Source organism: Chlorocebus sabaeus, chromosome 2 (genome assembly GCF_047675955.1).
Source record: "Chlorocebus sabaeus isolate Y175 chromosome 2, mChlSab1.0.hap1, whole genome shotgun sequence".
Classification (NCBI taxonomy): Eukaryota; Metazoa; Chordata; class Mammalia; order Primates; family Cercopithecidae; genus Chlorocebus; species Chlorocebus sabaeus.
Genome location: NC_132905.1, coordinates 57433507 through 57460025, shown reverse-complemented (window position 1 = coordinate 57460025; position 26519 = coordinate 57433507). Strand labels below are relative to the sequence as shown.

General features: G+C 46.1%; 1 protein-coding gene across 2 annotated transcripts in view; it reads right to left on the bottom strand.

Moving 5' to 3' along the window:
• Nucleotides 1-26519, bottom strand: part of SLC24A3 (solute carrier family 24 member 3) — a 496602-nt gene that overhangs the window by 116423 nt on the left and 353660 nt on the right. For both annotated transcript variants that reach the window (XM_007961268.3, XM_073008630.1), the window contains exons 4-6: nucleotides 22604-22678; nucleotides 17591-17675; nucleotides 17106-17209 (exon numbers count right to left, since the gene is read on the bottom strand). In XM_007961268.3, coding sequence (XP_007959459.2) covers nucleotides 17106-17209; nucleotides 17591-17675; nucleotides 22604-22678 — 264 coding nt within the window. The remainder of the gene's footprint in view (nucleotides 1-17105; nucleotides 17210-17590; nucleotides 17676-22603; nucleotides 22679-26519) is intronic.

Genomic DNA, 26519 nt, shown 5'->3' with positions numbered 1-26519 from the left:
TCGCCCAGGCTGGAGTGCAGTAGCACAATCTTGGCTCACTGCAACTTCTGCCTCCCGTGTTCAAGCAATTCTCCTGCCACAGCCTCCCAAGTAGCTGGGATTAACAGGCACCCGCCAACCATGCCTGGCTAATTTTTGTATTTTCAGTAGAGACAGGGTTTCACCATGTTGTCCATGCTGGTCTCGAACTCCTGACCTCAGGTGATCCACCTGCCTCAGCCTGCCAACATGCTGGGATTACAGGTGTGAGCCACCACGCCTGGCCAATAATAACAACTTTAATGCTACTACTCCTCCTATTACTATTTCAATTAATATTAGTAATAGGAGTCTTAAACATTAACTTACACCCCTATTTTATGGAAAATACCAGCACCGCAGACCAGAGCCAGCCGAGAGGCTGTGCATGGAGGGACTGGAGAGATCAGACCTGCAGGACTGTCAGATTCAGACTCGCAGCTTGTAGCATGGCCGCAAACATTCTCAAGTCTCAGGAGCCCTTGCATGAATCATGTGTCAACACCGTTCTGAGAAAGGGCTACGTCTAACCTCAGCTTTCTGTGGAACGAGTAGGAAGGTATTGGTGACTTCCCTGGTTTTGTCAATGGGGCAGGAGTCAGAAGGGGGAAGCATGGGTTTACCCTGCATCTGTGATCTCCACAAGTGGAGGAGGGATGATGCAGATAGAGAGGTTGTGGGTGCCTGCTTTTTTATTTTTTTTGAAGTGTGGATCCCCATATAAAGGGAATTCCAACTCCTTGAGCTCTTGCCGGCCAGAACAGACCAGGAGACTGGGGCACCAAAGAAACAGGAGCTTTCTGAGAGGGCAGTTACAGAGGCTGAAAATAGACTTGGAGCCTCTGGGCAAGAGGGCCCCATGAAAAAGTGGATTGGGACCACTCCCCAGACAAGCTTCTGTGCTGGGCAGAAAGCCCAAGCCACGGTCTTGCTGGCAACAGAGGTAGAGGAAAAGGCGAAAGGGTCTTCTGGGTGTTTGACACATATCAACATATATGAACACCACAACCCTATTAGGTAGATATTATTATTACTCCCATTTAGTAGATGAGAAAACTTAGGCAAAGCAAGGTTAAGTAACTTTTGAAGTTCATGTATTTAAGATGTGGGGAGGCCAAGATTTGAATATGGGCAGTTAGCCTCCAGAACCATATAAAAAACTTAGCCTTGGCCAGGTGTAGTGGCTCACACTTGCAATCTCAGTGCTTTGGAAGGCAGAAGTGGGAGGATCACTTGAGGCCAGGAGTTCGAGACCAGCCTAAGCAATATAGGGAGACCCTGTCACCACAAAAACATTTTTTAAAATTAGCCAGGTGTGGTGGCACCTGCCTGTAGTCCTAGCTACTCAGGAGGCTGAGGTGGGAGGATCACTGGAGCCCAGGAGTTTGAAGCTGCAGGGAGCTATGATTATGCCACTGCACTCCAGCCTGAGTGACAGGACAAGAACTCATTTCTAAAATATTTTTAAGAAAGCACACACACACAAAACCCACTTAGCTTAGTGCTTGTGCATAATAATACAATATGACTAATATTTACAATGACTCTCTCTGCCTAGGGCCAGATTTGGAGCTGCACATTTTATATTAAACATTTTTCTTCAGTTCAAACTTGTAGAGTAGCACTTCATTAAAATCCATTTTTATTTATGTGAGATGACAGATGTGCAAAATTCTCTTATTTTATTGTCATAGAAATTAAGGAGATATATTTGATCATGATATTCTTGGTTTTTTTATATGAAATTGCAGAGCTGAGTTTTTTGATGGCATTTAAAAGGACTCTCAGAGGCCCTCCTGAAGCCTTCATATGAATATGATGACTCATAGTAGGTGTTCTGGGCTTAACTACTGGGCAGAATTTACGAGTCCAGGGAGAAATTGTGCCTCCTAATGGGGTTTGTTTAGGCCAAGCTGGGAGGGTCTGGAGTTGGAGCTGGGGCAGAGGGGAGGCTGGGAGCGCTGGTTGGGATCTCCCAACCCCTGCTTGGGAGATCAACCCCTGTTTGGCAGAAAGACACATGTTTTCCACCCTGACCTGATTCTCAACTCTGTACCAAGAGCACTGAGGCCTTCCCTCAGAAAGACCCCCACAGGCCTTCAACCTGGCCCCTAGACCTTCACAGGTAGAATAAGCCAAGCCAAGCCCTCCAAGGACCCCAACACCAACATGTTTCCAAAACAGGAAAGTACACATTTATCAAGGACATGGCTGAGCTTTGACTCCATGGGTCATAGAAGAATCTCTTGGCTGCTCCCCTCTCAAGTTTTCCTCCTCATCCCTGAAACAGAGTCAATTCTTCCCAAAGAGAGTAGATGCCACGAACAGAATGGGCTGAACAAACTCATCAGGATGAGAGAAGGTGAGTGTTCCCATGCTTCGTTCTGCAGAGCGTCCCAGCACCAGAGCGTATTGGTATCAGGAAATGGTATCAGAAAGGCCTCAAATTCCATTTAGTCCCACACTACATTTCAATCCCTGCTAAATTCCATAATGAGCGCATGCATAAACGTAGCTCGGGATACAGTCTCAGTGTCTAACAGGAGGCAGCATCTTGTGTTCCACTCAAAGACAAGCACCTGGGTAGCCGGGCTCAGCACTGTCTGTCAGGTGTTCTAAACCAAAAAGGCCCAGGGACGCATCATACACGCAGTTCTCCAGATGCGCGGGAGGGTCTGCATCATACACGCAGTACCCTAGATGCGCGGGAGGGACCGCATCATACACGCAATCCTCCAGATGCGCGAGAGGGATCACATCATACATGCAGTTCTCCAGATGCACGGGAGGGAATGTATCACACACACAGTCCTCCAGACGCGCGGGAGGGACCGCATCACACACTCAGTCCTCCAGACGCGCGGGAGGGACCGCATCACACACGCAGTCCTCCAGACGCGCGGGAGGGACCGCATCACACACGCAGTCCTCCAGACGCGCGGGAGGGACCGCATCACACACGCAGTCCTCCAGACGCGCGGGAGGGATCGCATCACACACGCAGTTCTCCAGACGCGCGGGAGGGACCACATCACATACACAGTCCTCCAGATGCACGGGGCGGGCCGCATCACACACACAGTCCTCCAGATGCACGGGGCGGGCCGCATCACACACACAGTCCTCCAGATGCGCGGGAGGGACCACTTCATACACGCAGTCCGCCAAGTGTGCAGGAGGGACTGCAAGACAATCTAGGACGCCCTCCTCCTCCATTTGTGAGACGTGTTCTACAACCTCCAGGACGGGAGCCCTTCTGTCCTGTTTTGCTCCACTGACTCATGTGTGCCCCACAGAGACCAAGAACACAAATTCTGGAACCAAATTGCCTTGTTCTGTGTTGCTACTCTTGGCTGTGCGGCCTGGGGTATGTTCCTCAACCTCCTTCTCAGGGCTCTATTTTCTCATCCCTACAGTGAAGAAAGCAGAATCTACACCATGGGGTTGATACAAAGATTAAACGAGTTCATGCGTATAATTTTACATTGACTCAACCGAGTTCCCAGTAAAGATTAGCTATTCATATGAAAACTGTTTTTAATTTAAAAATAAAAATAGTAACTGGGAGTCACACACACATTTTTATTTATTTTAAGAAAAAAGTCAAGCACAAAGATGCTATGGGGAGGCCAGGACACATGTATTTAGAAGCTGCATGTTGCAGTAACCAAAGACAGAGCAAGAGAGCGGAAAAAGTAAAGTTTCCTGTATAATGACCAAGATCTTACAATGAAAAAGGGTAGGGGTTTAATGTTATCTAACAGCTGTACCCACACCTTGAGTCTCCCAGCTGCTGGTACCTCACCAAGTGCCCTAATTCTAATTCTCCATGCCCCAACTGCAGCCACAATTTCATTGTGGGAAAAGGTCACAAGTAAAGAAAGTACCCTGAGGCCAGTGTGCTTTATTCTTTCTCATCTCCCAGGGAATGGCAGCTCATGTATATTCACTATATTTCCTATATTCACTATAGGAAAGGGAAGAAGGGACTCATCCTCCCTGCCACACATGAGATAAGTCACCCCCTTGGTTGGGTCGGGGAGGGAGAGGTCCCAGCCAACTGCAACACAATCTTACTCTGCCAGTGAAAGCCAGACACGTGGTGTGTGAGCCCTCCCATTGCCCTAGATGGTCTGCACACCATCTGGAAAGGTTAATGGCATTTGTTTCTTTCTCACTTGGAGATTCAGGCTCAGGTCCAGGCTCCAGGTTTCCATTCAAATACAGGGTGAGATTTCCCCTGCAGGAAAGAGCAGCCGCAGCAGGAGGCCACAAATGTCTTACTTCACAAAAAGTAAAAGGAGATTGGCCTAGAAAATAAAAGGATTTGACTAGAGAAGTGTTTTGTCATATTAAAAAAACCCCAAAACACCCCTCAAACTTTCCTTTGGTTGTGTCTTTCACTTCTCCATTTTAAGACTGCAAACTCAATATTGAAGGGATACACTGCACTGCCATTTGTTGCAGCTCTGTTCACAATAGCAAAGGTATGGAATCAACCTAAGGGTCCACCAATGGATGAATGGGTAAAAATGTGGCCTATACATGCAAGGGAATACTATTTGGCCATAACTAAGAATGAAATCTTGTCATTTGCAACAACATGGATGGAATTGGACATCATCATGTTCAGTGAAAATAAGCCAGGCACAGAAAGACAAATATCTCATGTTCTCATTCATTTGTAGGAGCTAAAAAAGTTAATCTCATGGAGGTAGAAAGTAGAATGATGGATACCAGCAACTAGGAAGGATGGATACCAGCAACTGGAGGGGAGATGAAGAGAGGTTGGTTAATGGGTACAAACGTACCATTAGGTAAAAAGAATAAGTTATAATATTTGATGGCAGAGTAGGGTGACCACAACGAACAACAACGTATTGTATATTTCCAAGTAGCTAGAAGAGAGGACTTGAAATGTTCCCAACATGTAGAAATGATAAATACTGAAAGTGACAGACACTCTAAATACCCGGATTTGATTATTATATATTGCATGCATGTGGCAAAATATCACATGTACCTAATAAATATGCAAAAATATGCATCCCATATGTGTTTTCTAAAATTACATGTATTTTATTTTATTTTTGGGGTTATTTTTATTTTTGGGTTATTTCACTCTGTTGCCCAGGCTGGAGTGCAGTGGTGTGATAAAAGCTCACTGCAGCCTCGACCACCCAGGCTCAAGGGATCCTTCCACCTTAGCCTCCCAAGTAGCGGGGAATATAGGTGTGAACCACCACACCTGGCTAATTCTGAAATTTTTTTTTAAAAATGGGGTTTTACTATGTTGCCCAGGCTGGTGTGGAACTCCTAGGCTCAAGCAATCCTCCCGCCTCGGCCTTCCAAAGTGCTGGGGTTACAGGTGTGAGCCACTGTGCCTAGCAAAAATTATATTTATTAAAAAATAAAATAAAATTGCAAACTGAGTCCTTCTTGCCTGATGGATTAACAAGTACAGATAAGGCTTGTCAGGAGCTCAGGGAACACAGAATAAAGACTGCAGCCTAGCAGAGTCTGATAAAATATCTAAACTCTAGCTGGACCTAGGATGGGCAGGGAAAGGGGGTGTGAGAAAGCAGGGGACAGAGAAGAAGATGGGTCAATCCACACTATAGCAAATGCTGTGTATTTCACCTGCTCCACCATATGCAAAAGCATGGCCACCAGGGGTCTATGGAGCTCCTAGGTGCCAATTTCAAATTCATAAAGACTGAGGTTGACCTGGAGATGGGCAGTACTATCCAGGACGTAGATGTCACTGTATCTGAAGTCCTAGAAGGAGCCAATCAGGGCTTTCACTACAAGTGCCACCAAGGGAAGCTGTGACTGTAAGAGGGTTGGGCGGCTCAGGAGGTTGGGCAGGGCCAGTGAATAACATCAACAACTTTTAATTAAAATCTCACCATTTACTCAGGGACCCTACCAAGTTTCTGGATCTGACACACAATGGTAGACCTCAGAATGTGTTGGATAACAGGATGCCTACTTTCTGAACACAAGCTGCTAATTGCTCATGGCGATTTGCACTCGTTTGCACAGTCAACATATATTCTTTAACCCATTTATACTGCTTAGTACAAAAATCCTGGACTCTTCCATGATTTTCTCCATCTCATCACTCCTATTTCCAACTGACCTGAAAACCCTCTTGGCATCACCTCCAAAAAATATTCTAAAGACAACAACCACTTCTTATCTTTACTCCTGACAACGCCACTCAAGTCTTACCACAGGCTTCCTACCTGGTCTCCTGGCCACCATCATGCCCATGTAGGATCCTTTCTCCACCAAGCAGTTGGGGTGATATTCCCAGAATATGAATTGCATAATGGTAGTCAACAGCTTAAAACTCTCCAGTAGCTTCCCAATGCACCCGCATCCTCAGCGTGACCCAAGGCTGGACATGATCTGCCCCCGGTTACCACCTCTCTGAGCACTCCCAGCTATATTCCCCTTCTTCACCAGGCTCCAAATTGGCCTATTCCATGATCCTCGAACATGTCAAGCTTGCTTCTGTATGAACATTTACTCTTCTTCCCACCTGGAAGTTTCTTCTCCCAGATCTTGGTTGGAGTTGCTGTCATGATTTGGGGTTTCTTTGAGACACTTCCCTTGATCACCCTCGCTAAAGCTATTCCTCCACCTTCTCCACTGTTCACCACCCATCCCATTGTCCAATGCATTTCCATCAATAACTTTTGTCTTCTATTATCTGATCATCGATTGGTTCAGATGCTCCTTGCCTGTATTCTCCCATGGGTCTGTGAGCTCTAGGAGGGAAGGAACCTTTCCTGTCTTGTTCACCTCAGTATGCTTTGTGCCTGCCCCTAATAAGCAGTGAATGGAAGTCCACATGAAACCAATAATTCTGTTTCGTGATTGTGTCTCAAATGCTACCCATAGAGTTTGTGCTGTTTCAACTCACCTTGTCTTTGGTGTATCTGGTGGCAACTTATGATATTCATTCATCCATACACCCATCTGACTACCCAGACACCCCTAGAATAGTCCCTGAGTACATCTGTGCCAACTGATGGGCCCTGTGAACTGATCATATACCTATCCTCCCCTGCTCTGCGTCAAGAGCAGGATATCAGTTAGCCAGACCTTTATCGAAGATGCTTGAGACCTTACTATGTACCACACTACTCTTGGTGCTGCAGATGCATGAGGAACAGGCAGAGACAGGCTGGGTTCTTGGGGAACTCATAGCCTAGCACAGTGATTCCCTCAGCAGAAAAAACACGTGATGTGTCTAAGCAGACACAACATCCATTTCACTGTTGTCAGGGATGGGGATGGTCGATGGATATGCCTCTTCCTATTGCCCTTGGCCTTGCTGTTTTCTTACTCTAGTTTGTGAGCCTAGAAGACCAGCATTTTACACTGTTCCTGGGGGCAATGGCTGGCAGTTTGCTGGGATGGCACATTCCTTCTGCTCAGAGAGTGACTCATGTTCAAAACTGCATCAAATCAGAGTCTACATTTTAAATGGTGCCATTTTCTTCAAAGAGTGGAATGTCTTAATATTTTTTCATGACATTATGCTATCAGTGCTTGCAGAGGTGTCTTCCCTGGAAACTCTTTATAACACAGTAACTTCTCTCTTATTGGTTTCATGTGGACTTCCATTAATTGCTTATTAGGGGCAGGCACAAAGCATACTGAGGTGAACAAGACAGGAAAGGTTCCTTCCCTCCTAGAGCTCACAGACCCATGGGAGAACCTAGGCAATCAGCATCTGAACCAATCGATGATCAGATAATAGAAGACAAAAGTTATTGATGGAAATGCATTGGATAATGGGATGGGTGGTGAACAGTGGAGAAGGTGGAGGAACAGCTTTAGTGAGGGTGAAATACTTTCTTTAACTCTTACCATGCTGTATTGCTTTTTCATAGCATTGGCCACCACCTGACTCCATATATCTTCTCCCTATCTCACTATCCCGCTATATTAATATCTTTCTCTTTCTCTCTCTCCATCTATCGGTCCATCCATCCACTCACCCACCCACCCACTCACCTACCTACCAATCTATCATCTCTGTTGAGTATTTAACATTTCGAAGCCTGCTACTACAATGTAATTTTTTCTCTAGTGTCTCTTTAGTGCGTGAAACTGTGCCTGGCACATAGGAAGCTCTCAGTAAGTATTTGTTAAATCAGTGAATGAACTTACTGCCCAAAGAAGACTATAATACAAATTTCTCCCTAGAACACAATCACTGGACTACGACCCTGGCTTTAAATTCACAAATAATGACGAGACAAACCACCTTTAATTCACATTATTGTGTAAAGACGGGCCTGCATTTTTAGATTCTAGGTGATCTCAGGCCTCAGGTGCTGGTGTGGTTCATGCCATAGTTACCTGGACTGTAGCTTCTTGGACCTAGGGCATGAAGTCTGGTCTGCTCTGTCACTGCCCACACAGTGCCCTGTATAGGGGGTTGATAGGAGGGAAGACGGGAGTCCTCAGTGGACACTGGCTGAAGGAACAGAGGTGGAAGCCTTCCCTGCCTGCTACACACACATTTTTGTGACTTGCTAATGTCCTGTGTGCCCTTTTATCGGCTGAAGCTTTCCAGTGCCTCTTTGCCCTGGGGTGGAGTTTGAAGGCCATGACTGGAATCCTTGGCCTCCCCTCACTTGGCGTGCAGGCTGGCTCTGCCTGTGCAGAAAGGACAGGTGTGGAGATGAGGGGTCTCTGTGCTAAGGCTGGGGGTGCCTGGGCCCACCTGGCAGTTGTGGGGTTCAGGATCCGGGGACCAGCAGGAGAACGCAAGCTCAGCAGATGCCACAGGTTGCAGCAGTGGGGAAGGAGGCATTTGCTGTGCCGCCAGTCCCTTTGCACCCAAGTGTGCCCCTCTGATTACTCGTTGAGGTGGGTTTCATGGTGAAAAGAGGGCACTGAGCTGTGAAGGAATATTGAGGAATATTGAGGACAGCCACACTGTGGAGGGAGGGTTAGGGCGTGAGGCCCCTGGTCTAAGTTGACTCTAGGAGCTGGGCTTGAGGAAGCAGTTACCCTGCCTTGCCTATGTTGGTTAGCTGGACCCCTGCAGCCCTCAACGTCTCCCAACTCACTGGTTCTGTGGCTGACACATTACTCAGCCTCTCTGAGCCTTGGTTTCCTCTTTTCTCAACAGTGTCTTTCTCCAGGAGTTATTAAAAGGATCAAAATGAGTTCACATATGTAATGCTGTGAGACAATGCCTGCCACAAGGTAAGTACTGTAGGTGTGCTTGTTAAAGGGAAGCATACATAAAACAAGCATCTGCCCCTCTGACTGGCTTTTGTCCTCACTATACTTAACCTTCAACTCAGGTACAGCTACTTGCCAGGTTCAGCTACTTGCCTGGCTGCCCAGTCTCTACCTCTTTCTGTGATTTCGCTAACTGGTGACCTGGCTTTGGTTCAGTTAGCCATGGGCTCATGTGGCAGATTCTTGCTAAGAGCCCCACTCGCCTGTGATAGGAGGCAGTGTGGGGAATATGGTGTCATGGAAAGAAACGACATTTGTGCCCCAAAGATGGACTCTCATCTTGGGACAGTGCTCAGCTGAGATGGTGGTAAGACTCTGGGCTCCTCGTACATTGGAAGTCTTTGCCAGCCAGGTGCAGTGGCTCACGCCTGTAAGTCCAGCACTTATAGGCAGGCGGATCATCTGAGGTCAGGAGTTGGAGACCAGCCTGACCAATATGGCGAAACCCCATCTCTACTAAAAACACAAAAATTAGCCAGGCATGGTGGCGAGCACCTGTAATCTCAGCTACTCAGGAGGCTGAGGCAGGAGAATCATTTGAACTTGGGAGGTGGAGGTTGTAGTGAGCCAAGATCGTGCCACTGCATTCCAGCATGGGCAACAGAATGAGACTCTCTCTCAAAAAAAAAAAAAAAAAAAAAAAAAAAACCACACACAAAAGAAAGTCTTTGCCAAGGATGTAGGCAGTGAATTTCAGGAAGTGAATATTCCTTCCAGTAATTTTCATGATGCTCCTTGAAAGTGAGTTTCAAAAGAAATGTGAAAATTACTTTCAAGGAGCATCATGAAAACTACATGGAAGGAGTCCTCAATGCTGGCTATGAGAGGTTCCTGCTTTTCTCTTCACATTTCTGGAATGATGCATCTCAGATACACCCAGGTATGCCATACTAAAGGGAAATGATTGCTTCATTTTCTTTCCCCCATTGCACAGTGCTGATTATGAGTACCTCTCTTGCAAACCCAAATCCAAGCAACAGAACTAATAAAACATTGCCATGATCTGTCTAAATCATTTACAATGGCTCTACCCACTATTGATTTGGTCATGGAAATAAATTAGACGGAAGGACTCAGAGGAGTGCTTAGTCGTGTGTGATGATTTAGAGACTGCCTGGACAATAGAATAAGAACAGGACAAAACCCCTGACTAACAAATGGGCAATGACTTAAACAGACTTTTCACTAAAGAAGATGGTAAAGAAGTCTGTTAAAAAATGCCCAACATTAGGACTTGTCAGGGCAAGGCAAATTAAAACTGTAGCGAGGTGTCACTTGTGCTCAACAGAATGGCTAAAATGAAAACAAAACAGAACAGTACTGATAATACTAAGTGCTGGTGATGATGTGGGGCACCTGGAATCCCACATGTAGGTGGTGGAAATATAAATGATTTAGCCACTTTGCAAAGCTGTGGTGGTTTCTTACAAACATACTTAGTACACAACCCAGTAATCCCATTCCTAGGTTATTTATCTGAAAGAAATGAGAGCATATGTCCACACCAAGACCTAGAGTGGATCTATGTGCATTTTTTCCTTTGTGTTCTACCAGCCCAGGGAAAGCAGACATTGAGGCAGCACATGATATTGCATAGGCTTTGTCCTGTAGTCATTTATGTCTGCTTTTTATAATAAACCAAAAACTGTGTGTTTGGGGTAGAAGTGATTAGATTCTTAGCTCTGGAGGGAAGGGAGAAATGGGTATGTGGTTCTTGATTAACCTAAACCAATTGAGAAACTAGTTCCTTTGCCACAATGATTGGTTCAGGGATGGTCAGGTGACCTAAGTTGGCCCAATCAGATTTTTGTTTGATGATGCTATTGGGGGATGGGGAATGAGGTGTGGCGGCCAAGGAGACATCCTCTTTCTCTTTCCTTGCCAATGTGGTATGTCTATACGAGGCCTGAAAATGCCACAGTTATTGTCTGCCATACGAAAAACTAGTCTGAGGAAGGAAACAGAGGAGAGTAAAGGTAAAAGAATTACAACAATGGGACTGGAAGTCCTGATCAAGCCATACCTGATGTTCATTTTCCTTTGTGTTTTTCAGAGACACCAATAAATTTATTTCATTTAAAAAGCCAATTAGAGTTGGGATTTTTTTGTTGTTGTTACCTGAGACTGAAAGCTTCTAATTAGTCTAGATGTGTATCTGAGAATGAATCTGATTTCAGGAGATCATATCAAAGAAGTAGAACAAGCAAGACACAAATTTTGTGAGCCAAGGTCAAAGCTAACACAGAGATCTGGGGTGAAGTTGTAGAGGCAATGAAAGCAGAGCAGCACAGAGCCAGGTGGGTGGCGTTAGCAGAACTCTGGACCTGGAACCAACAGCATCTGTCAGGGGGAGATCAGGTGTGGGGCCCTGTCAGGACCCGGCCTTGAGGGGGTTGGAGTTGGGATGACCAGGGAAAGAAACTACGAGGGGACAGTGCAAGAGACAGCCTCAGGCAGATAGTCAGTCATAGGACTGGGGCCTCAGCAGGACTGTCTACCTGCCTGGACCAACTGCTGGAGGCTGCCTCTCATCCAGGGCCACGCTTGGTCTAGGACGAGCCTGCAGATGGAGCTGAAGCAGGTGAGCTGCTTTTCTGATTCAGTTGGCCTGGGGCTAGGGCCAGGGCTCTGCTTCTAACAGGAGTCTGCCTCCTGATGCCACAGTCTGCAGAAGATGCTGGGAGAAACCCAGTTTTACTGGGTGTGATGGAATTCACTGGCTGCCTCAGCTGGACCTGACCTTGGCCTTGGTCTACTCCTGCACCACACATTCTGCTCTCTGCTACTCACAGGATCCTGTATGGAAGCACCCTGGCTCCTGGGTGAGGCCTTCTCCCACACCTGCCCCCTTGGTTTCTCGACAGATCACTCATTCTCTTCCTTGCAATTTCATCTCCCTCCTTGGAGTGGATGTTAGGCCTCCAGCCCCTATTTTTAGGTTTGACAAAACTATTGGCGTGTGGTTTTTGGCCTCCTCTGTCCTCTGTCTCCAGCTTCTTGGAAAATCTGGATGTGTCTCAGGATTGGAACAGGGGAGATGATGTGCTGGGTTTTGTCTGGGGAACAATAAGTTAGAAATCAAGGCATATGGGGTAAGCTGGGGTAGCCTGTGGGTCTCCTGCTGTGTTTATTAGCCTGAGTCCTCCATCTGTGGTGGAAGCAAAAGCCCAGCTGTGAGAGATGCCATCTGAGTATAAGAGAAACTTCTAGCTGCACATTGTTTGGGTTAAGTACAATATTAGGTTGGTGCAAAAGTAATTGAAAGTAATGGCAAAAACTGCAATTACTTTTGCACCAACCTAATACTTCCATTGTTGATCATGGGCTACCACCATTTTGCTAATGTGTCTGTTTCCTTGGCATTGACCCCAGCTCCTACGCCCCAAACTTCCAAAGAACACATAAAATCCAAGGCTAATCATAAGAATGCAAAGATAACATCTGGAGATTTTAAAATCATAGATCCCCCATTTGGAAGGAGAATGGAATTTATAACTAACTGATGTGAGCTCAAATTCAGTCTTAACTACCTCACAATAGACCCTTTGCCATCTGGGGGGTACTGAATTCCCCAGTATCAACTTTCTTGCCTGTAAAGAAGGATGATAACTATCTTAAAACTCAGTGGGTGTATTTCTGCAAATATTTATACAGAATCTAGTGTGGTGCCTGAATGTTAGAGAAGCTTAATAAACAGTAGCTGTTATTTTTAACATTAGAGGAAATTCTTTAAATGCAACATGTCCTGGACCTAGACACTTTATAGTCTGCCTAGTACTAAAGCTTCTGTTTCATCTAAGGGAGCTGAAGATGAGACCCACCAAGTGGATTGTTTTAAAGCCTTTGTCTTGAGTTCGTAGCAAATGCTTTATTATGAGCTCACTCATATTTCCCCACCTTTACCATTTCAGGCCCTTTCTACTGCTGTCCCTAGATCTCTTTGCCTGGGGGTTTCCCCTGGGCCCCAAAGTCCACTCTGCCTGGGCCCAGCAAGCTTGAATGCTGGGGAATTAATATCCCTTAAGAGCAGTCTTGAAGCAATAAATGATGAAAGCTGGTGGATAAATACTCTAGCTCCCCTGCCTCCTTATGTGAGATAACTTAGTGGCTCTCCCGTTAAACTGTCTCCCAGTTCCCACAGAAGAATTAGATCTCAGTTGCCCACAGTGATAACTGGCTTGCTAACACACTTTCCTCCGCTCCTTTCTCTTCCCTGTCTTCCTTCCACACTGTCCCACAAGCACTTCCTGGGATCACCTTTCAAATCAACTGTTTGCACTTGAGTCCTTGCTTAGAGTCTCCCTGGGAAACCCAAATGCAGGCGAATTTCAATTCAGAGGTGCAACCCCTGGGTGCTGCTAGGGTTTGTTTAAACGAGCCAGTATTATTTGAAGAAAGGCAAATCCAGCCAAGATGAGACGGGCCTTGCCAAAGAACATCAGGCACATTTTGATGATGCCAGTAGGGCTGATGTTGGAGCTCTTTATTATAAACTGGAGCCATCTGCCGGCCTGTAATAACCTGAATATGAAAGTCCTAACCTGGGATGCAGTTAAACTGAATAATTTCTGTTTGTGGTTATGCATTTAAATCTTCACATGCTCTGAACGGCAGATTGAAATTCATAAGTACGTTGTTTTACAAAACTGGCATGAAGTCCTTTCAATACAATGTGCAAAATTCATTAGTATGTTGCATCAAGAGCTCAGTGTTTTCTCTTTGTTGTTATTATGCTTCGTTTTTAAATAAAGGAAACTTGTAGGACCACAGCCTTGCAAATGTCTCGCAGTGATGCCAAGAACCTCTCTGTAAGCCACTTTCTAAGCAGCAATTTCCTTTTTGTCCCATAAAACTCCCCAAAGCACCTTAGGCGAACACTGAAGCGAGGGCTATGTTTGCAAACTGCAACTACAGCAGACATTTAATTACACTGAATTCATCAAAACCCTAATTGAGACAGGAACTCAAACCTTATAGCTTAATTACTTTAATTTCAGATGGATAACAGATTTGGTCATGTGCAACCCTCCATGCTGAAATTCGTAGAGGGAGGCCCACGGGCACTTGCTGGTAATTCTCCCAGCCAAATGAAAGTGCAGATCAACATAAATAAAATGCTAAGTGAGACCCATGATTGGATTTATTAATCGCTTCAATTCCCAATATCCAGCCTTTGCCATAACATTCCACTGCACCAACTCCACCGCTTGGGAGAGCTTCTCCCTGTGTGAGGCTGGGAAGCTGCCATTTCTTTTTTTTTCCCTCCTACTGGCAGACAGCACAGAAGTACGTACGAGTCTTTTGAGATTGTTTTTCTATGAACATCTCCTTACTTTGATTTCCATTTAGAAGATCTTCTCCCTGACTATCCCTTCCCTTCCCATTGAGTATCCTGTGTCCGTTAATTAAGATGTAGACACCCTTGACTGTTAGATAAGTTCTATCAATGAGTTGGTCAAATTATCACAGTGATTTTGGTGGAATTTGGAGGTGAGAACCCCAGGGATGCATATTCTGAGCATTGCTAATGTCGTCTAACTGAGACTGACTTACCATGTAAAACAGGTGCTATTACCATGTAGAACAGGTGCTATAGTTCATCCTGATGGCAACACTAGGAAGTGGGTGTGCTTATACCCACTCTATAGATGAGAAAAATGAGGCTTTGAGAACATAAGTAACTTCTCCAACGTCTCACAGCCAGAAAATGGCAGAATCAAGACACAAACCCAGACCCACCTGATTCCCCAGCCCATGTTCTTTCCAAAACATAATTTTGCTTTCTCTGCAAAGACTTGAAGGATCCTATACAACCCTGAGCTGGATGGCCTTGAAAATCTCCAAGTGGGCACAGGACAGGAAACTCAGAAGGAAAGGTTGGCATCCAGAGTCATCGCGTGGACTGCTTCTCCCAACAGTCATGGCTGTTACTTCTGTCCATGGCTATGGGGTTGTGAGGCGAGCCAGCAAAGACCTTCTGGAGTGAGTGAAGGGACAAACACCAGCATTTTTTGGAGTTCAGAGAGCCCTTTGCCTTTGATGCAGGTGTTCCAACCAAGCTGGGATGAGCCGCGTTGCTAATGAGTGATGAGCCACACATGCATCCAAGCCATTTCATAAGTAATTAGTTGTGTGGCACTGACTAGATGCTCCCTAGTCATTTGTTTCATTTCTCTACATTATCTCTCTTCCTCTGGGCTTGCTTTTGAATCAAGCTTCAGGTACAAATGATGAATGAACTAATGACAACACTAATAACAGCTAGACTAATAACCATACTGCTGATGGTGACAATGCCAATTAGGAGAGTGCTAACAGCGACAGACTCTTCTGCTGTTCATCTCTGGAAGGCCACGGGCAGGTGTCCAAGGCAAAGGAGAGCCAGGGAAGTGCAAATAGCACCAAAGGCAAAGGCAGAGACATATTTTTTAAAAAATACTAACTACATTTATGGGAGATTTAGAAAGCACATATTGTGGGTCCACAAAATCTAAGACATGAGCTCACTGACTGAAAGGATGACAAGAGGGAAATCATTCAGTCTAGGGAGCTGAGCAGAGTTCAGTCACCACGTACTGGGAGCCCATTCTCCTGAAAGAAGGAACCCGTCCACCTGTGGGCCCTGGAGCTGAGTCCTGATGAGACCCAGGTATCCCTCTGCATGTCACCTGAAAGCAACTGACACACCAGGCAATCCAGACAAATCAATAGACATGAAGATGACGGAAGTAAAAATGGGCAATGGAGAATGCAATGGTGGACTAGGGGTGTCCTGCATGGAGACCCTTGAGTCTACATCAGCGGAACGGGCAGCACGGGGTGCCCCTTGCCGCTGTTGTGAGGCGAAGGGTGAGGGGAAGGCTGCCCCGGGGCTTTCCTTAGCCCCCTGACCCAATCAGCTGCTTCTAGTAGAACAGCACACTGTTCATGTCAAGGCTGCTGATCAAGTGATTACGATCAACAGTTTCCTTGATATTGTAAGTGGAGTAGCCTCCACGAGCTTTTAGAAGTGACTTTTACTAGAAGATACACAAAGTTGTGGGTATTTGGGAAGAGACCTCAAGGTTGTGTTTTTTCTGAATAAAATTCCCATGAAGAAATTTAGGATATCAGAGTTGGCAAAACAGTTGCAAATCCTGCAAACAAAGCTCCAGGCGCTGCTGCAGTGTCCTGTAGTCTCGGTCGCCCAGAGCCTCCCATGCAGTGGCTTCTGAGCACCTTTCCCAAGCTTTCCAAAACAGACACCAGTATTCATAAAGAACACAGATACCAGGACACCACCTGGAAGTGGCATCAACTCTATAGGTAAACTGCAGGCTTGCAAAGCCCTTCATGACCCCAAAGGCACGCTAAAACAGAGAAATGAAATGTTCTACTATAGTCGAAAAAGGTTAGACTGTGTCCTAAACCATGATGACTGCACATTGTGTTTAGCAGATTCTCGTGTATTTTACTTCCACTGAGCAAAAATCATACCTAAAAGTGTTCTAGGCTATTCTAGTTCAGATCAGTAACATACCAAAATGAGTGTGGAACCCTTCAGATTATAACCCACATCTTTCAGGCTGGTTAATTATTTATGTGGACCTGAGCATTCTATATTCCATCAACATGGAGACCAACTAATGGTGGCTTACCAGTTTCCACTTCCAGCTGGGCCAGCCTCCTGGGATGTGAGGTCCCACATCACTGCTGCCCAAACCACTGGGCCCTGATACAAGTTGTGTTCCAGCAAGACAATCTCCTGCCTAAACTCCAGGACTCCCCTTTCCCCAATATCACATGTGCCATCACAAAGAAGCCGCCAGTCTTACCTGCCCAGCAAAGAGCCCACAGACACCAATGATGCACAGGATGTTGAATACCGCTGAGCCCACGATGGTGCCAACTCCCACGTCGCCTTTGGTGATGAAGACCCCTGCAACACAGATCCCACATCAGCCTGGCTGCTGTGGCCCTGTTGCATTCCAAAGTGGGCGTGGGGAACCTTTCATAAGCATTAGATTGTTCTCAGAATCTACAGGAAACAGCTGAGGGTGGAGAGAGCTTTCTAATCTACAGAGGGATGACTGCTGCACAGGAGTGTGGGGGGCTCGGGGTCTGGGACAAGTTCATACACAGTAAAAGCATCACTTAAATAAAACAATAGTAGATGGGAGGCTGATGTTCTACTCATTGGGGCCCCTGGATTATCATTTTCTATGAGGGGCAGACAGTCTCGATCTGGGGGCCATCTCTTCCCAGAGCCCCTTTCCTTCAGACAGTGAAGGGCTGAGATGTCCCTCAGTCTGTCACCTACCTATGACCGATGTGAACAGCTCTGGGGCCGAACTGCCCGCCGCCATGAATGTGGCCCCAGCCACATCTTCACTGAGGTGCAGGCGCTACAGAGGAGCAAAGACAAAGCACAAGTGAGTTGGGATTCCATCTGGGAAGAGAAGTGACTGTGACAACAAGTTCAAGCCCTGAGAAGCAAAGGCTGGGGCTTCAGCGAGAGCAGGAACGATGGGACCTGGGGCTGGTACTTAGTCCCTCTCAGCCCCCTTCTCCTTCTCACAGAGCCCAGTCACTGTTGCCGAACCCCTACTGAGCCAGAGCTCCTCTCAATGCCCTCCTCAAGGGACAGGTTTGGGGAGGGAACTGCATGTCCTTATGAGCTAAAGCCTCTTGGGAAGATCTAGGAGTCTTCAACCCAATTCCCCCAGGGGCTGTGCAGATGACAGTTAGGAGTGGAGGTGGGCCCATGGGAGGCCACAGCAGATGATATGTCTGAGGCTATGATGGGGGCAGTCACCTGTTTTCTGTGGGAGCATTGCCCAGTTCCCTCAGTGTGGCCAGATATTCTGATTTTTAAGAGATGCCAATAATCCAAACTTTGATGCAAAACTTCCAGATTTTTGTGATACTCTGCTGATCTCAGGCTAAATGTGGCTCATGGTAACCAGTTTGTGAGTCTTTACTCTAGGAGGTTATGGAGGCATGTTGGGGTGTGGATGTGGGGATCACCCTCCTGAAACCCACTCCCCTTCCTTGAGGCAGTCTGGAAACCCCGGGATGGGAGAGTGGGAGTGGGGGCTTAAAGCTGAGAAGAAGGTAATGAGGCATCAGCCCTGCCAAGATGGAGTTTATACAATGAGCTCTCCATGTTACCCTGTTTGTTAAACGAAAAGGTGATTTGCAAGAAGACAAGGCAATTATACATTAGAGGCTGGTTACCAGATTTTGCATTTCTGCATTCAGTCATGACCCAGAAAGCGTGCTGCTGGCTGCCAGCATACTTGGAGTATGACAGTTCCCTCCTGGTAGTCAAGCTTGAGTGACATCCTCCTCTTTCAGTGGCACCAACAGCTGCACTTCCTTGCTTAGCCAGAGAGGGGCAGTGTGGCCCTGGTGTAGGTCACTGGCCTCCATTGACTGACTCACAATAGGCTGCAGGAGGAGTCCTAATTGAGGATTTTGATCTAGGATCCTGGGTCGCTTCGCTGTCGGCTGGACAGCGAAGCTTCACATGGGATGCTGAGCAGACCCTAAGATGGAGGCACAGATACTGCAAAGTTGCAAGGTGAGGCTGTGAGGGGTGCCCAAGCACTCCCGTCCCATGGAGCTAAGAGTTTGTGAGTGAGGTAGCCTGACCCACAGCTCGCAGCAACCTGTATGCTTTGCCAAGACCTGCCAGGAGGCGGGAGCCGTGTGTTGCTGTGGTTCTGTCCTGCTGGGGTATTAGTTGTAGTATCCAAACCTTGGGTTCATGACCAGTTCCCCTCTCTCCTTCATCTAGCCAGTTTGTTTCTTCCTTTGTATCTTCTTATACCCCTCCATCATCCTCAGTTCACTTCAGCCCTGGCAACATCTCACAGGACTCTAGTCTTCTTGACTCTGGACTCCTATCTACCATGACAGAGCCCTCAAAAGCCCTCTCCAGCTCCTTCCAGAGCTTGGAATAATTCCTAACGCCCAGCCTGGCATGCAGGGCTGCCGGTATGCTGGTGCAAAACCCCATCTTGGTTTTGCGGCTCAGATGTTCTCTCACCAAATACCCTTCCTCAAAATACTTGGCCACTAACACCTTCCTCTAAGGGCCGCTCTAATCCTGCCCCTTGCACAAGCCCTTTCTTGATCTCCTCCCAACTCTATCCCTCACAGCATCAATCTCTCCTTCCCCCACTCTCTCTCTGCACTTCTGCACTTGCCAATTCCCCACCACTTCCTCCAGCCCCCTGTGGATATTAACCTGGAGCTGCTCTGCAGCTAGGAGCCCTGGGATGGGATGGGACACACTGTGTGTGATCTAGTTTCTTCCCAGCCCTTGGCATAGAGCTTGGTCCAGGCAGAGCCCAGCTTAGTGCTGACATCAGAGGGGTGAGTAGTGTTCCAGAACTATTGTCACATCTTCCGCTGCTCAAATGTCCCACTGCTGTCCTGGAAGCCTCCACATGGGTCCCAAAGCCTCCCACCCTCCCCATCTGACTTCATCTTTCCTAGATGAGCCTCTGCTCAGCCCAAGGCTGCCACCTCATGGTCCTTGGGGATGCCAGGCCCTTCCCCTCACTGAGCTTTGGTTCATGTTCACTCTTCTTCTTGAAATGCCTCTCTCCCTTTCCACCTCAGTGCAGCCGAGTCTGTCTACTGTGGCTTATAGGATTTCTCTAAACTCTGGAGACCCTCTCTGCATGTCCTACAATGATATCTCTTGGCTGTTCAAAATCTAGGGGCTGCCATTTCACACAAGCAGAAAGTGAGGTCCAGACACAAGGAGAAAGTGAGGTCCAGACAGGGGAGGCAGCTGGCATGGAGCAGGTGCTTTGCAAGCACCAGGGCCGGACCCCAGTTTCGGATCCTGGATCACTGCCTTTATCTCCTTCTCTTTCTCCCAGTTTCTCTTCTTTGCCTTTTCCAGAACTCCACATTTTTCTGCTTTTAACTTTAAAGTATTTGAGACTGAGTGAGAATCTGCCCTGACCTCCAAGCAATGATTTGTTGAATCGTGTGGATTTCTCTCCCTACTCATCTTTCACAAAAGCTGGAAACAACATCCTTCTGTGTTTTTCTGCCCTACTCCCAGTTTTAGTCTATGAGCAACCATGAAGCACACAATATCGAATCATTAAAAGGTGATTAGGGAAAGTACAGGCAGTAAACAGAGCCCAGGGCCGAGAGGCCCTCTAGGCCACTGCTGGTGGACCCACACCATGATCCTCTCATCTTGTGAGAAAGTGTAACTCCAGGGAGAATTGATCCCATGACTCTTAGAAGATGTAAACATGTCAGGATGTCTATCTCTAAATATGTAAGCTCTGACCTCAGCCCACCCACCATTCACAGACATAACGTTTCCCCAGCAATTAAGGCTGTTTAAGGTCCATGGAGCCAACACTATCTTTACAGGAGACAGGCACGGGGCACCTACTCTTGTTATATGAATCTTGCTTATAAGACCAGATTCGGGGTGGAAGGAGGGAGAGCCCAGGAAAAGGCGGTTGCTCTTCTGTGCCCACTCCTCCAGTATTGCTGTGGGTCCAGGCAGTGCAGCCAGTTCTAACAACACCATGACCTGATCCAGGCTCATCTCTGGATAGTGGAGCAGCAAAAAGTCTGAAGACTTGGGACTCAGGCTGACTTGGGCTCAAATAGTGACTCTATCCCGTGACCCATGGCAAGTTGCTCAGCTTCTCTAAGCTCTGGTTTCCTTGTTTGTAAAGAGGGGATAATATCAGTCACCTGGCAGAATTCTTGAGATGATGAAAGACAAGTAGACATAGTCATACACACTGTTTAGTGACTGAACCATATCAGGGACCTAGTAAAATAACACCCCCCACTTAACCATTTTCTTTCCTTTTCCTCTCCTTAAAACTTTTTTGGTTAAAAGACTCACCCTGCCCTCTTTTTCTGCCATTTTCTGGCTCTTTGATTGCCTCCCCGTACAAGGGCGTGGATATTCACAGGTTCTGTGGATTTCCTCAACTGAGTAGAACACGTGCTGACAGCTGTACTGACATTTCCAGAATATAATTTTGATGTTCACACCAAAAAATTTGCACGGGAAAGAGAGAGAGTGGTTTTGCTCTGCATGAAGAATAAACCACCCAATGGTGGTATTTCAGAGATCACAGAGGACTCCAGTTACAGGTGAGGAACACCTCCTCCCCTTCAACATAAGGTGATCCCACTCCCACGTGGAAGTCCTCGGATAAAGGGCCTTCCCACCTGTCCACTGTGCATTTCAGACGCCGCCTCACTTATTCTGTGCTACCGTGGAAGGGAGCCCCTCCTGTGGCTTTCTAAATATTCTTATTGTGGCACACTTTTTATTTATTTAAGTATCCAACACTAACTTCCAGGATGTAGAAGTAACTGTTTAGGGTATGTGGTTCGCTAAGTCTGTGGTTCCTGGACCAGGCAGCAGCCTCAGCATCACCTGAAAAACGTATTAGAAATGCAAGTTCTACCCCCTCCCACTCTCCCAAGACCTACTGGATCAGGTACTCATGGGAGAGAGAAGGAAAGGGAAGACACAATCAGTTTTGAGAACTACTGGCATACAGAAACGGAGTTCCGGACAAATGTGTCTGAGGGAGATGCCTTCTGGAAACAGGGATTCTGAATTTAAAAATAAATAAATAAATAAAATGGAAAGCTTTCAGATAAAGGAAACTACATTTCCAAACAGACAAAGAGTTGAAAGAGGCAAGAGAATGAAAGAGTTCTAGATCTGCTGAATATTTTTTGATGAAAGGGGTTTAACTTGCCGTTCAGCCTGGCATGCACTGTGATGATTTCTAACAAGGACACTTTCCTGATCTCTGTGGCCAATTCTTTCATCTCAGTGCTTCCACTTGGAGCATTTCTGTATACATACAGAGAGAGGAAGCGTAGCAGAGGTATGCAGTTGGAGGTTTTTAATCCTGTGAGGACCCCAAGGATCATCAAAGGAGAGTTATAGAGGCAGAAGGAAACGCAGGAGAGAGGGGTAGAGGAAATGACAGAGAGAAAGGAAGAGTGAGTTTAAAAGGAAAAGAAAATGGGGAAGAAAAATACAAATAGCACCATTAGTTAGGTCTAAATGGAGTTGGGGAGGTTGGTCCTGTGGGTTTTCGTCTGATTATTGATCGGTGTCATGAAATGCTCAGTGGACTGATGGCACTTTTGTGCTAATAATGACCATTGCTCTCAAACATGCTGATGCCTGGTGTTCCCACCGCAGCTGCCCTGCAAGGGCTCTCCAGGATCTTGGTGAGGAGGCTGGAACAGTACAGGGCACAGGTTCAGTCCCCAGTCTGGCTCACACATACCAAGAATATGAGGCACGTACCTCACAGATCTTTTCCAAGGAAGGGACGAAGAAGTCATCACACACAATGGCCAGCGCATAGAACATGTATATGGCCTGGAAGAGAGGAGATAAAAGGGGTTAAAGTTAGAGCGAGGCAGGGCCAGGAAGATGAGGGTCCAGCCACCTTCTGCTTTGATAATGTCTTCTGTCATCGTGAATTCAACATCTTAAATACCAAGTCTTTGCAATGCCCACAACACTCCCCTGTGACCTGGTCCCAGCTTCCTCTCTGATGTTGTCACCTGCCGCTCTCCTTTTGCCCACCTCCCTTTCCATGAAACATGCCATGGATTCCTGTCTCACGGCCTTTGCACTTGTTCTTCCCTCTGCCTGGAACACTCTCCCGCAAGATAGCCCACTGGATCACGCCATCACACCCTTCAGGTCCCTGCTCAGATGGCAACCTCTTTCGCCCACTTCCATTTCTCTCTATCTCATTTATCTGTTTGGTTTTTCCTGATATATTATATGTTAAATTAATTCACCTATTGTCTGTCTCCTCCACCAGAAGTTCACGAGGATACGATGTCATATAATTAATTTCATGTAATTATTGCCATATCCCCAGCAGTCAGCACAGGGCCTAGTATATAGTAGGTACTCCATAAAGGTATGTGAAATGAGGGAATAAATAAATGAACACTTCCAACTGGACCTCTTTACTCACCAGATCCCTGCAGGAAAGCTTTGCAAACTTGCTTCTGCATCTTGGTCAGCTATGACCAGGGTATCACCTGGAATTCTACCTTCTGGCCAGAAATTGCCTCTCCACTCTATCCAACCCCATGTTTCCTCTCTCACTAATGAAATCTTACTAGGATTTCAGTGTTGATTGACCACTCAACATCCTTCTCCCACTCTTTCCTAAGAAGACCCTAGTTTTGTCCAAATATCCACCATGCCGCATGTGGAAGGTGACCCTATCCTTTTGTCCAGGAGTGGATGCTGACTGGTCAATCAGTATGTAGTATTCATTAACTGTGGCTATCGGTTCAGAGGTGAGCACATGACCTAGGCTGACCCAATTAGAGAGCAGGAAAGGCTTTTAGTTTTTGCCAAAGGGAGCCATTTCTCACCCTCTGTTGCTGGTTGTGGAGGAAGAAGCTGGGAGCCCTCATTGCCGCTGACAGTCATATTGAAGGAATCTGACTTGAGAGGAAGTTGACCCTGAGTCATAAAAAACCCTAAACCCTTGATAACATCCCTGAGCCCTTGATCAAGTGCCCACCCTGCCTCTTGACTTCATAACATACCATGAGCACTGTTGAGGCCAGTTTGATTTAGAACATCTCTGTTACTTGCATCTCAAAGCATCTAATAGGTGTGCTTCAAGTTCCAGCAACCTCAGCAGTGACATTGCGTTCATTTATTGACCTCCCAGTCTCTTTTCCTTTTGAGAAGTGCTCCTCAGAATGGGAGTCATACATCCTCTCCAACTCACACAGGGCGCAGACACATGACCCAGGATAGCCATAGATCATCCATGCCCTGTCACACAGTGGAGAGTCAGGGACAGGTCTGTAAGGGGCCAAGCAGAGATAAATGGAGAAGCTGAGGGAGAGACATCCTCTTTTTATAGATATAAACACCCCACATCTGGAGCTGCTAGAGGCAGCTATGACAGTTTCCTGAGAAGAATGCTGCTGTCACAGTGAGAAGCCGACCCAAGAGATGGGACAGGCACACGCACACACACAGACACACACACATCCCAAATGACACCATGTGACCCCTGACCCCAGCTCCAGTCTAAAATCAAAGTGGACTTTCCAATTTCATGAGCCAATAATAGGCCTTTTACACTTAAGCAGTTTTAAATTTCTGTCACTTACAACCGTCCTTCATGAAGCCTTCTGTGGCAACCCAAGCATGAAATGACCTCTCTTGCCTTTGACTCTTGGCAGTTGCACTAATGTACCCCCAGGGTCCCTGCTTTGCATGAGTTTGTTTGCTTTTTCACATATATGCTTGGTCTCTTCCATGAGATCGTAAGATTCTAAAGCATACCTTAATGCTAGATCCTGTGGAAATATCAGACTAATGCAGAAAGACATATGCACTAGTATTTTCATTCCACAATTGCTGACTACAATAAGTTATCAAACCTAGCAAAATATACCTTGGGGAATGGGTTATATAAACTGGTTCATCATTCAATAAGACGCCCTTAAAAGGGATTGTATAAATCCAATATGAAGTGACAAGGAAAGGCATTCGCAATACATTACTAAATGAAAAACAGCATTACAATCTCTTTTTTATTACATAATCTATGTATATGTGTACATACACACATTATATATTTGCATATAAGAGTTTGTAAAGCCATTAATCAAAATAGCGGCTACATTTCTCTCTCAGTTGGTGTGACTCTATCTGTATTTTATAATCCCTAACAACATTTTCACTCTGAAATAGTATTTCTTCTGTAACTTGTGTAGGTGAGGGGAGATTTTAGAGGTAAGAACTCTGTCTTATACTTCTTTAATTTCTGAGGAGCCTGGGATGCTTGACATGGAGAAAAAATCGCAAAAATAACTCATTAATAGATCCATTCATAATCTGTACAAAATTATTTGCCAATGGGCTTTTTATTGAAAACGTCAATTAAGAATAATTCTTGCTGTATTTTGTAGCCTGGGAAAAATCGGAAAATACATTCCCAAATTGTAATGGACTCAAACCCTCTTTTGCTGTATGACTTGGCTGATTCAATGATATGCAAGTTTTAAGATTAGCTTTGAAAGGACACTCACATTCGGTAATCAGGATACAGAATTGCACATCTGTGGATTAATCAAGATCTAAATAAGCTGTCCATAGCTGACATATTCAACTCACTGAAACAGCCAACACTGCCTAGAAGTCCATAAACCATCTCACCAAGAATATGTTCCAGTATTACGTATTGATCTGGTTTTGTGGCAAGAAGTTCCATCTAAAACACTGTTATATCCATGCTTGGAGTGGGGTGAGAAATGAGATCTGCCAAACACTCAGGACTTTTGAGGATAGTGACTGTCGAAAGCTGTGTGAGTTCTCATGAGCTGGGTAGCATGAGGCGGGGATGCTCACTGTTAACCGGATGCCCTTTGACATAGCACCTTTGGGCACCCAGAGAGGCCTGGAAGGCGATAAGCCCTTGCCAGCTGCAGAGCCCTTCCTGGCACCTGAGGGTGGGCCTGCCACTCTGGCTACAAAACACTGTGCTCTAACTCTCTCTCATGTTACCCACTGGAAAACAGGTTCCTGCAGTACAAGCAAAGACAACAAAGGAAGAAAACATAGGTTCAAAGTCAAATTTTAAGATGCAGAAAACCTACTGGGAGTGTGACGTTGATGGTACTATCAATACAACTAGCACAAATAGCTTTAATAGAGTAAGACATCTTTAGGTTACTTTGACCATTCTTTTATTTTCAAAGGATATATTAATATCATTGACAATAATAATAATAATCACATTTGCCACTGTTTGTTGAGACAGGAATTCCAGGCATGCTCCAGGTATATTAACCGGACTTTCTCAGTTCTTCTAAATCTTGTATGAGGCAGGGAGTTACTAGTCACATTTCCCAGATGATGCAGAGCATGTAGGAACTTGCCCAGGTACACATGGCCAGCAAACGGCAGGGCTTAAATTTGACCCCAGGACTCCCTCCAAGCCTTCCCGCAGAGCCCAGCTATTTCCCTGTATAAAGATCATTTTTGGTTCACCACCCCATCTCCACTGTTTCTGATGTTCAACTCATCTACTAGTGAGCTGTCTTCTCCAACTGCAGACAGCGAGGGATATTTTTAGAATTCCAGCCATCCACTTTTTGGGGCTGCCTGTCAGAGCCATTGAAGTTCTTTATCAATATTATTATTTTTACCAGATGCACTACAAAATATG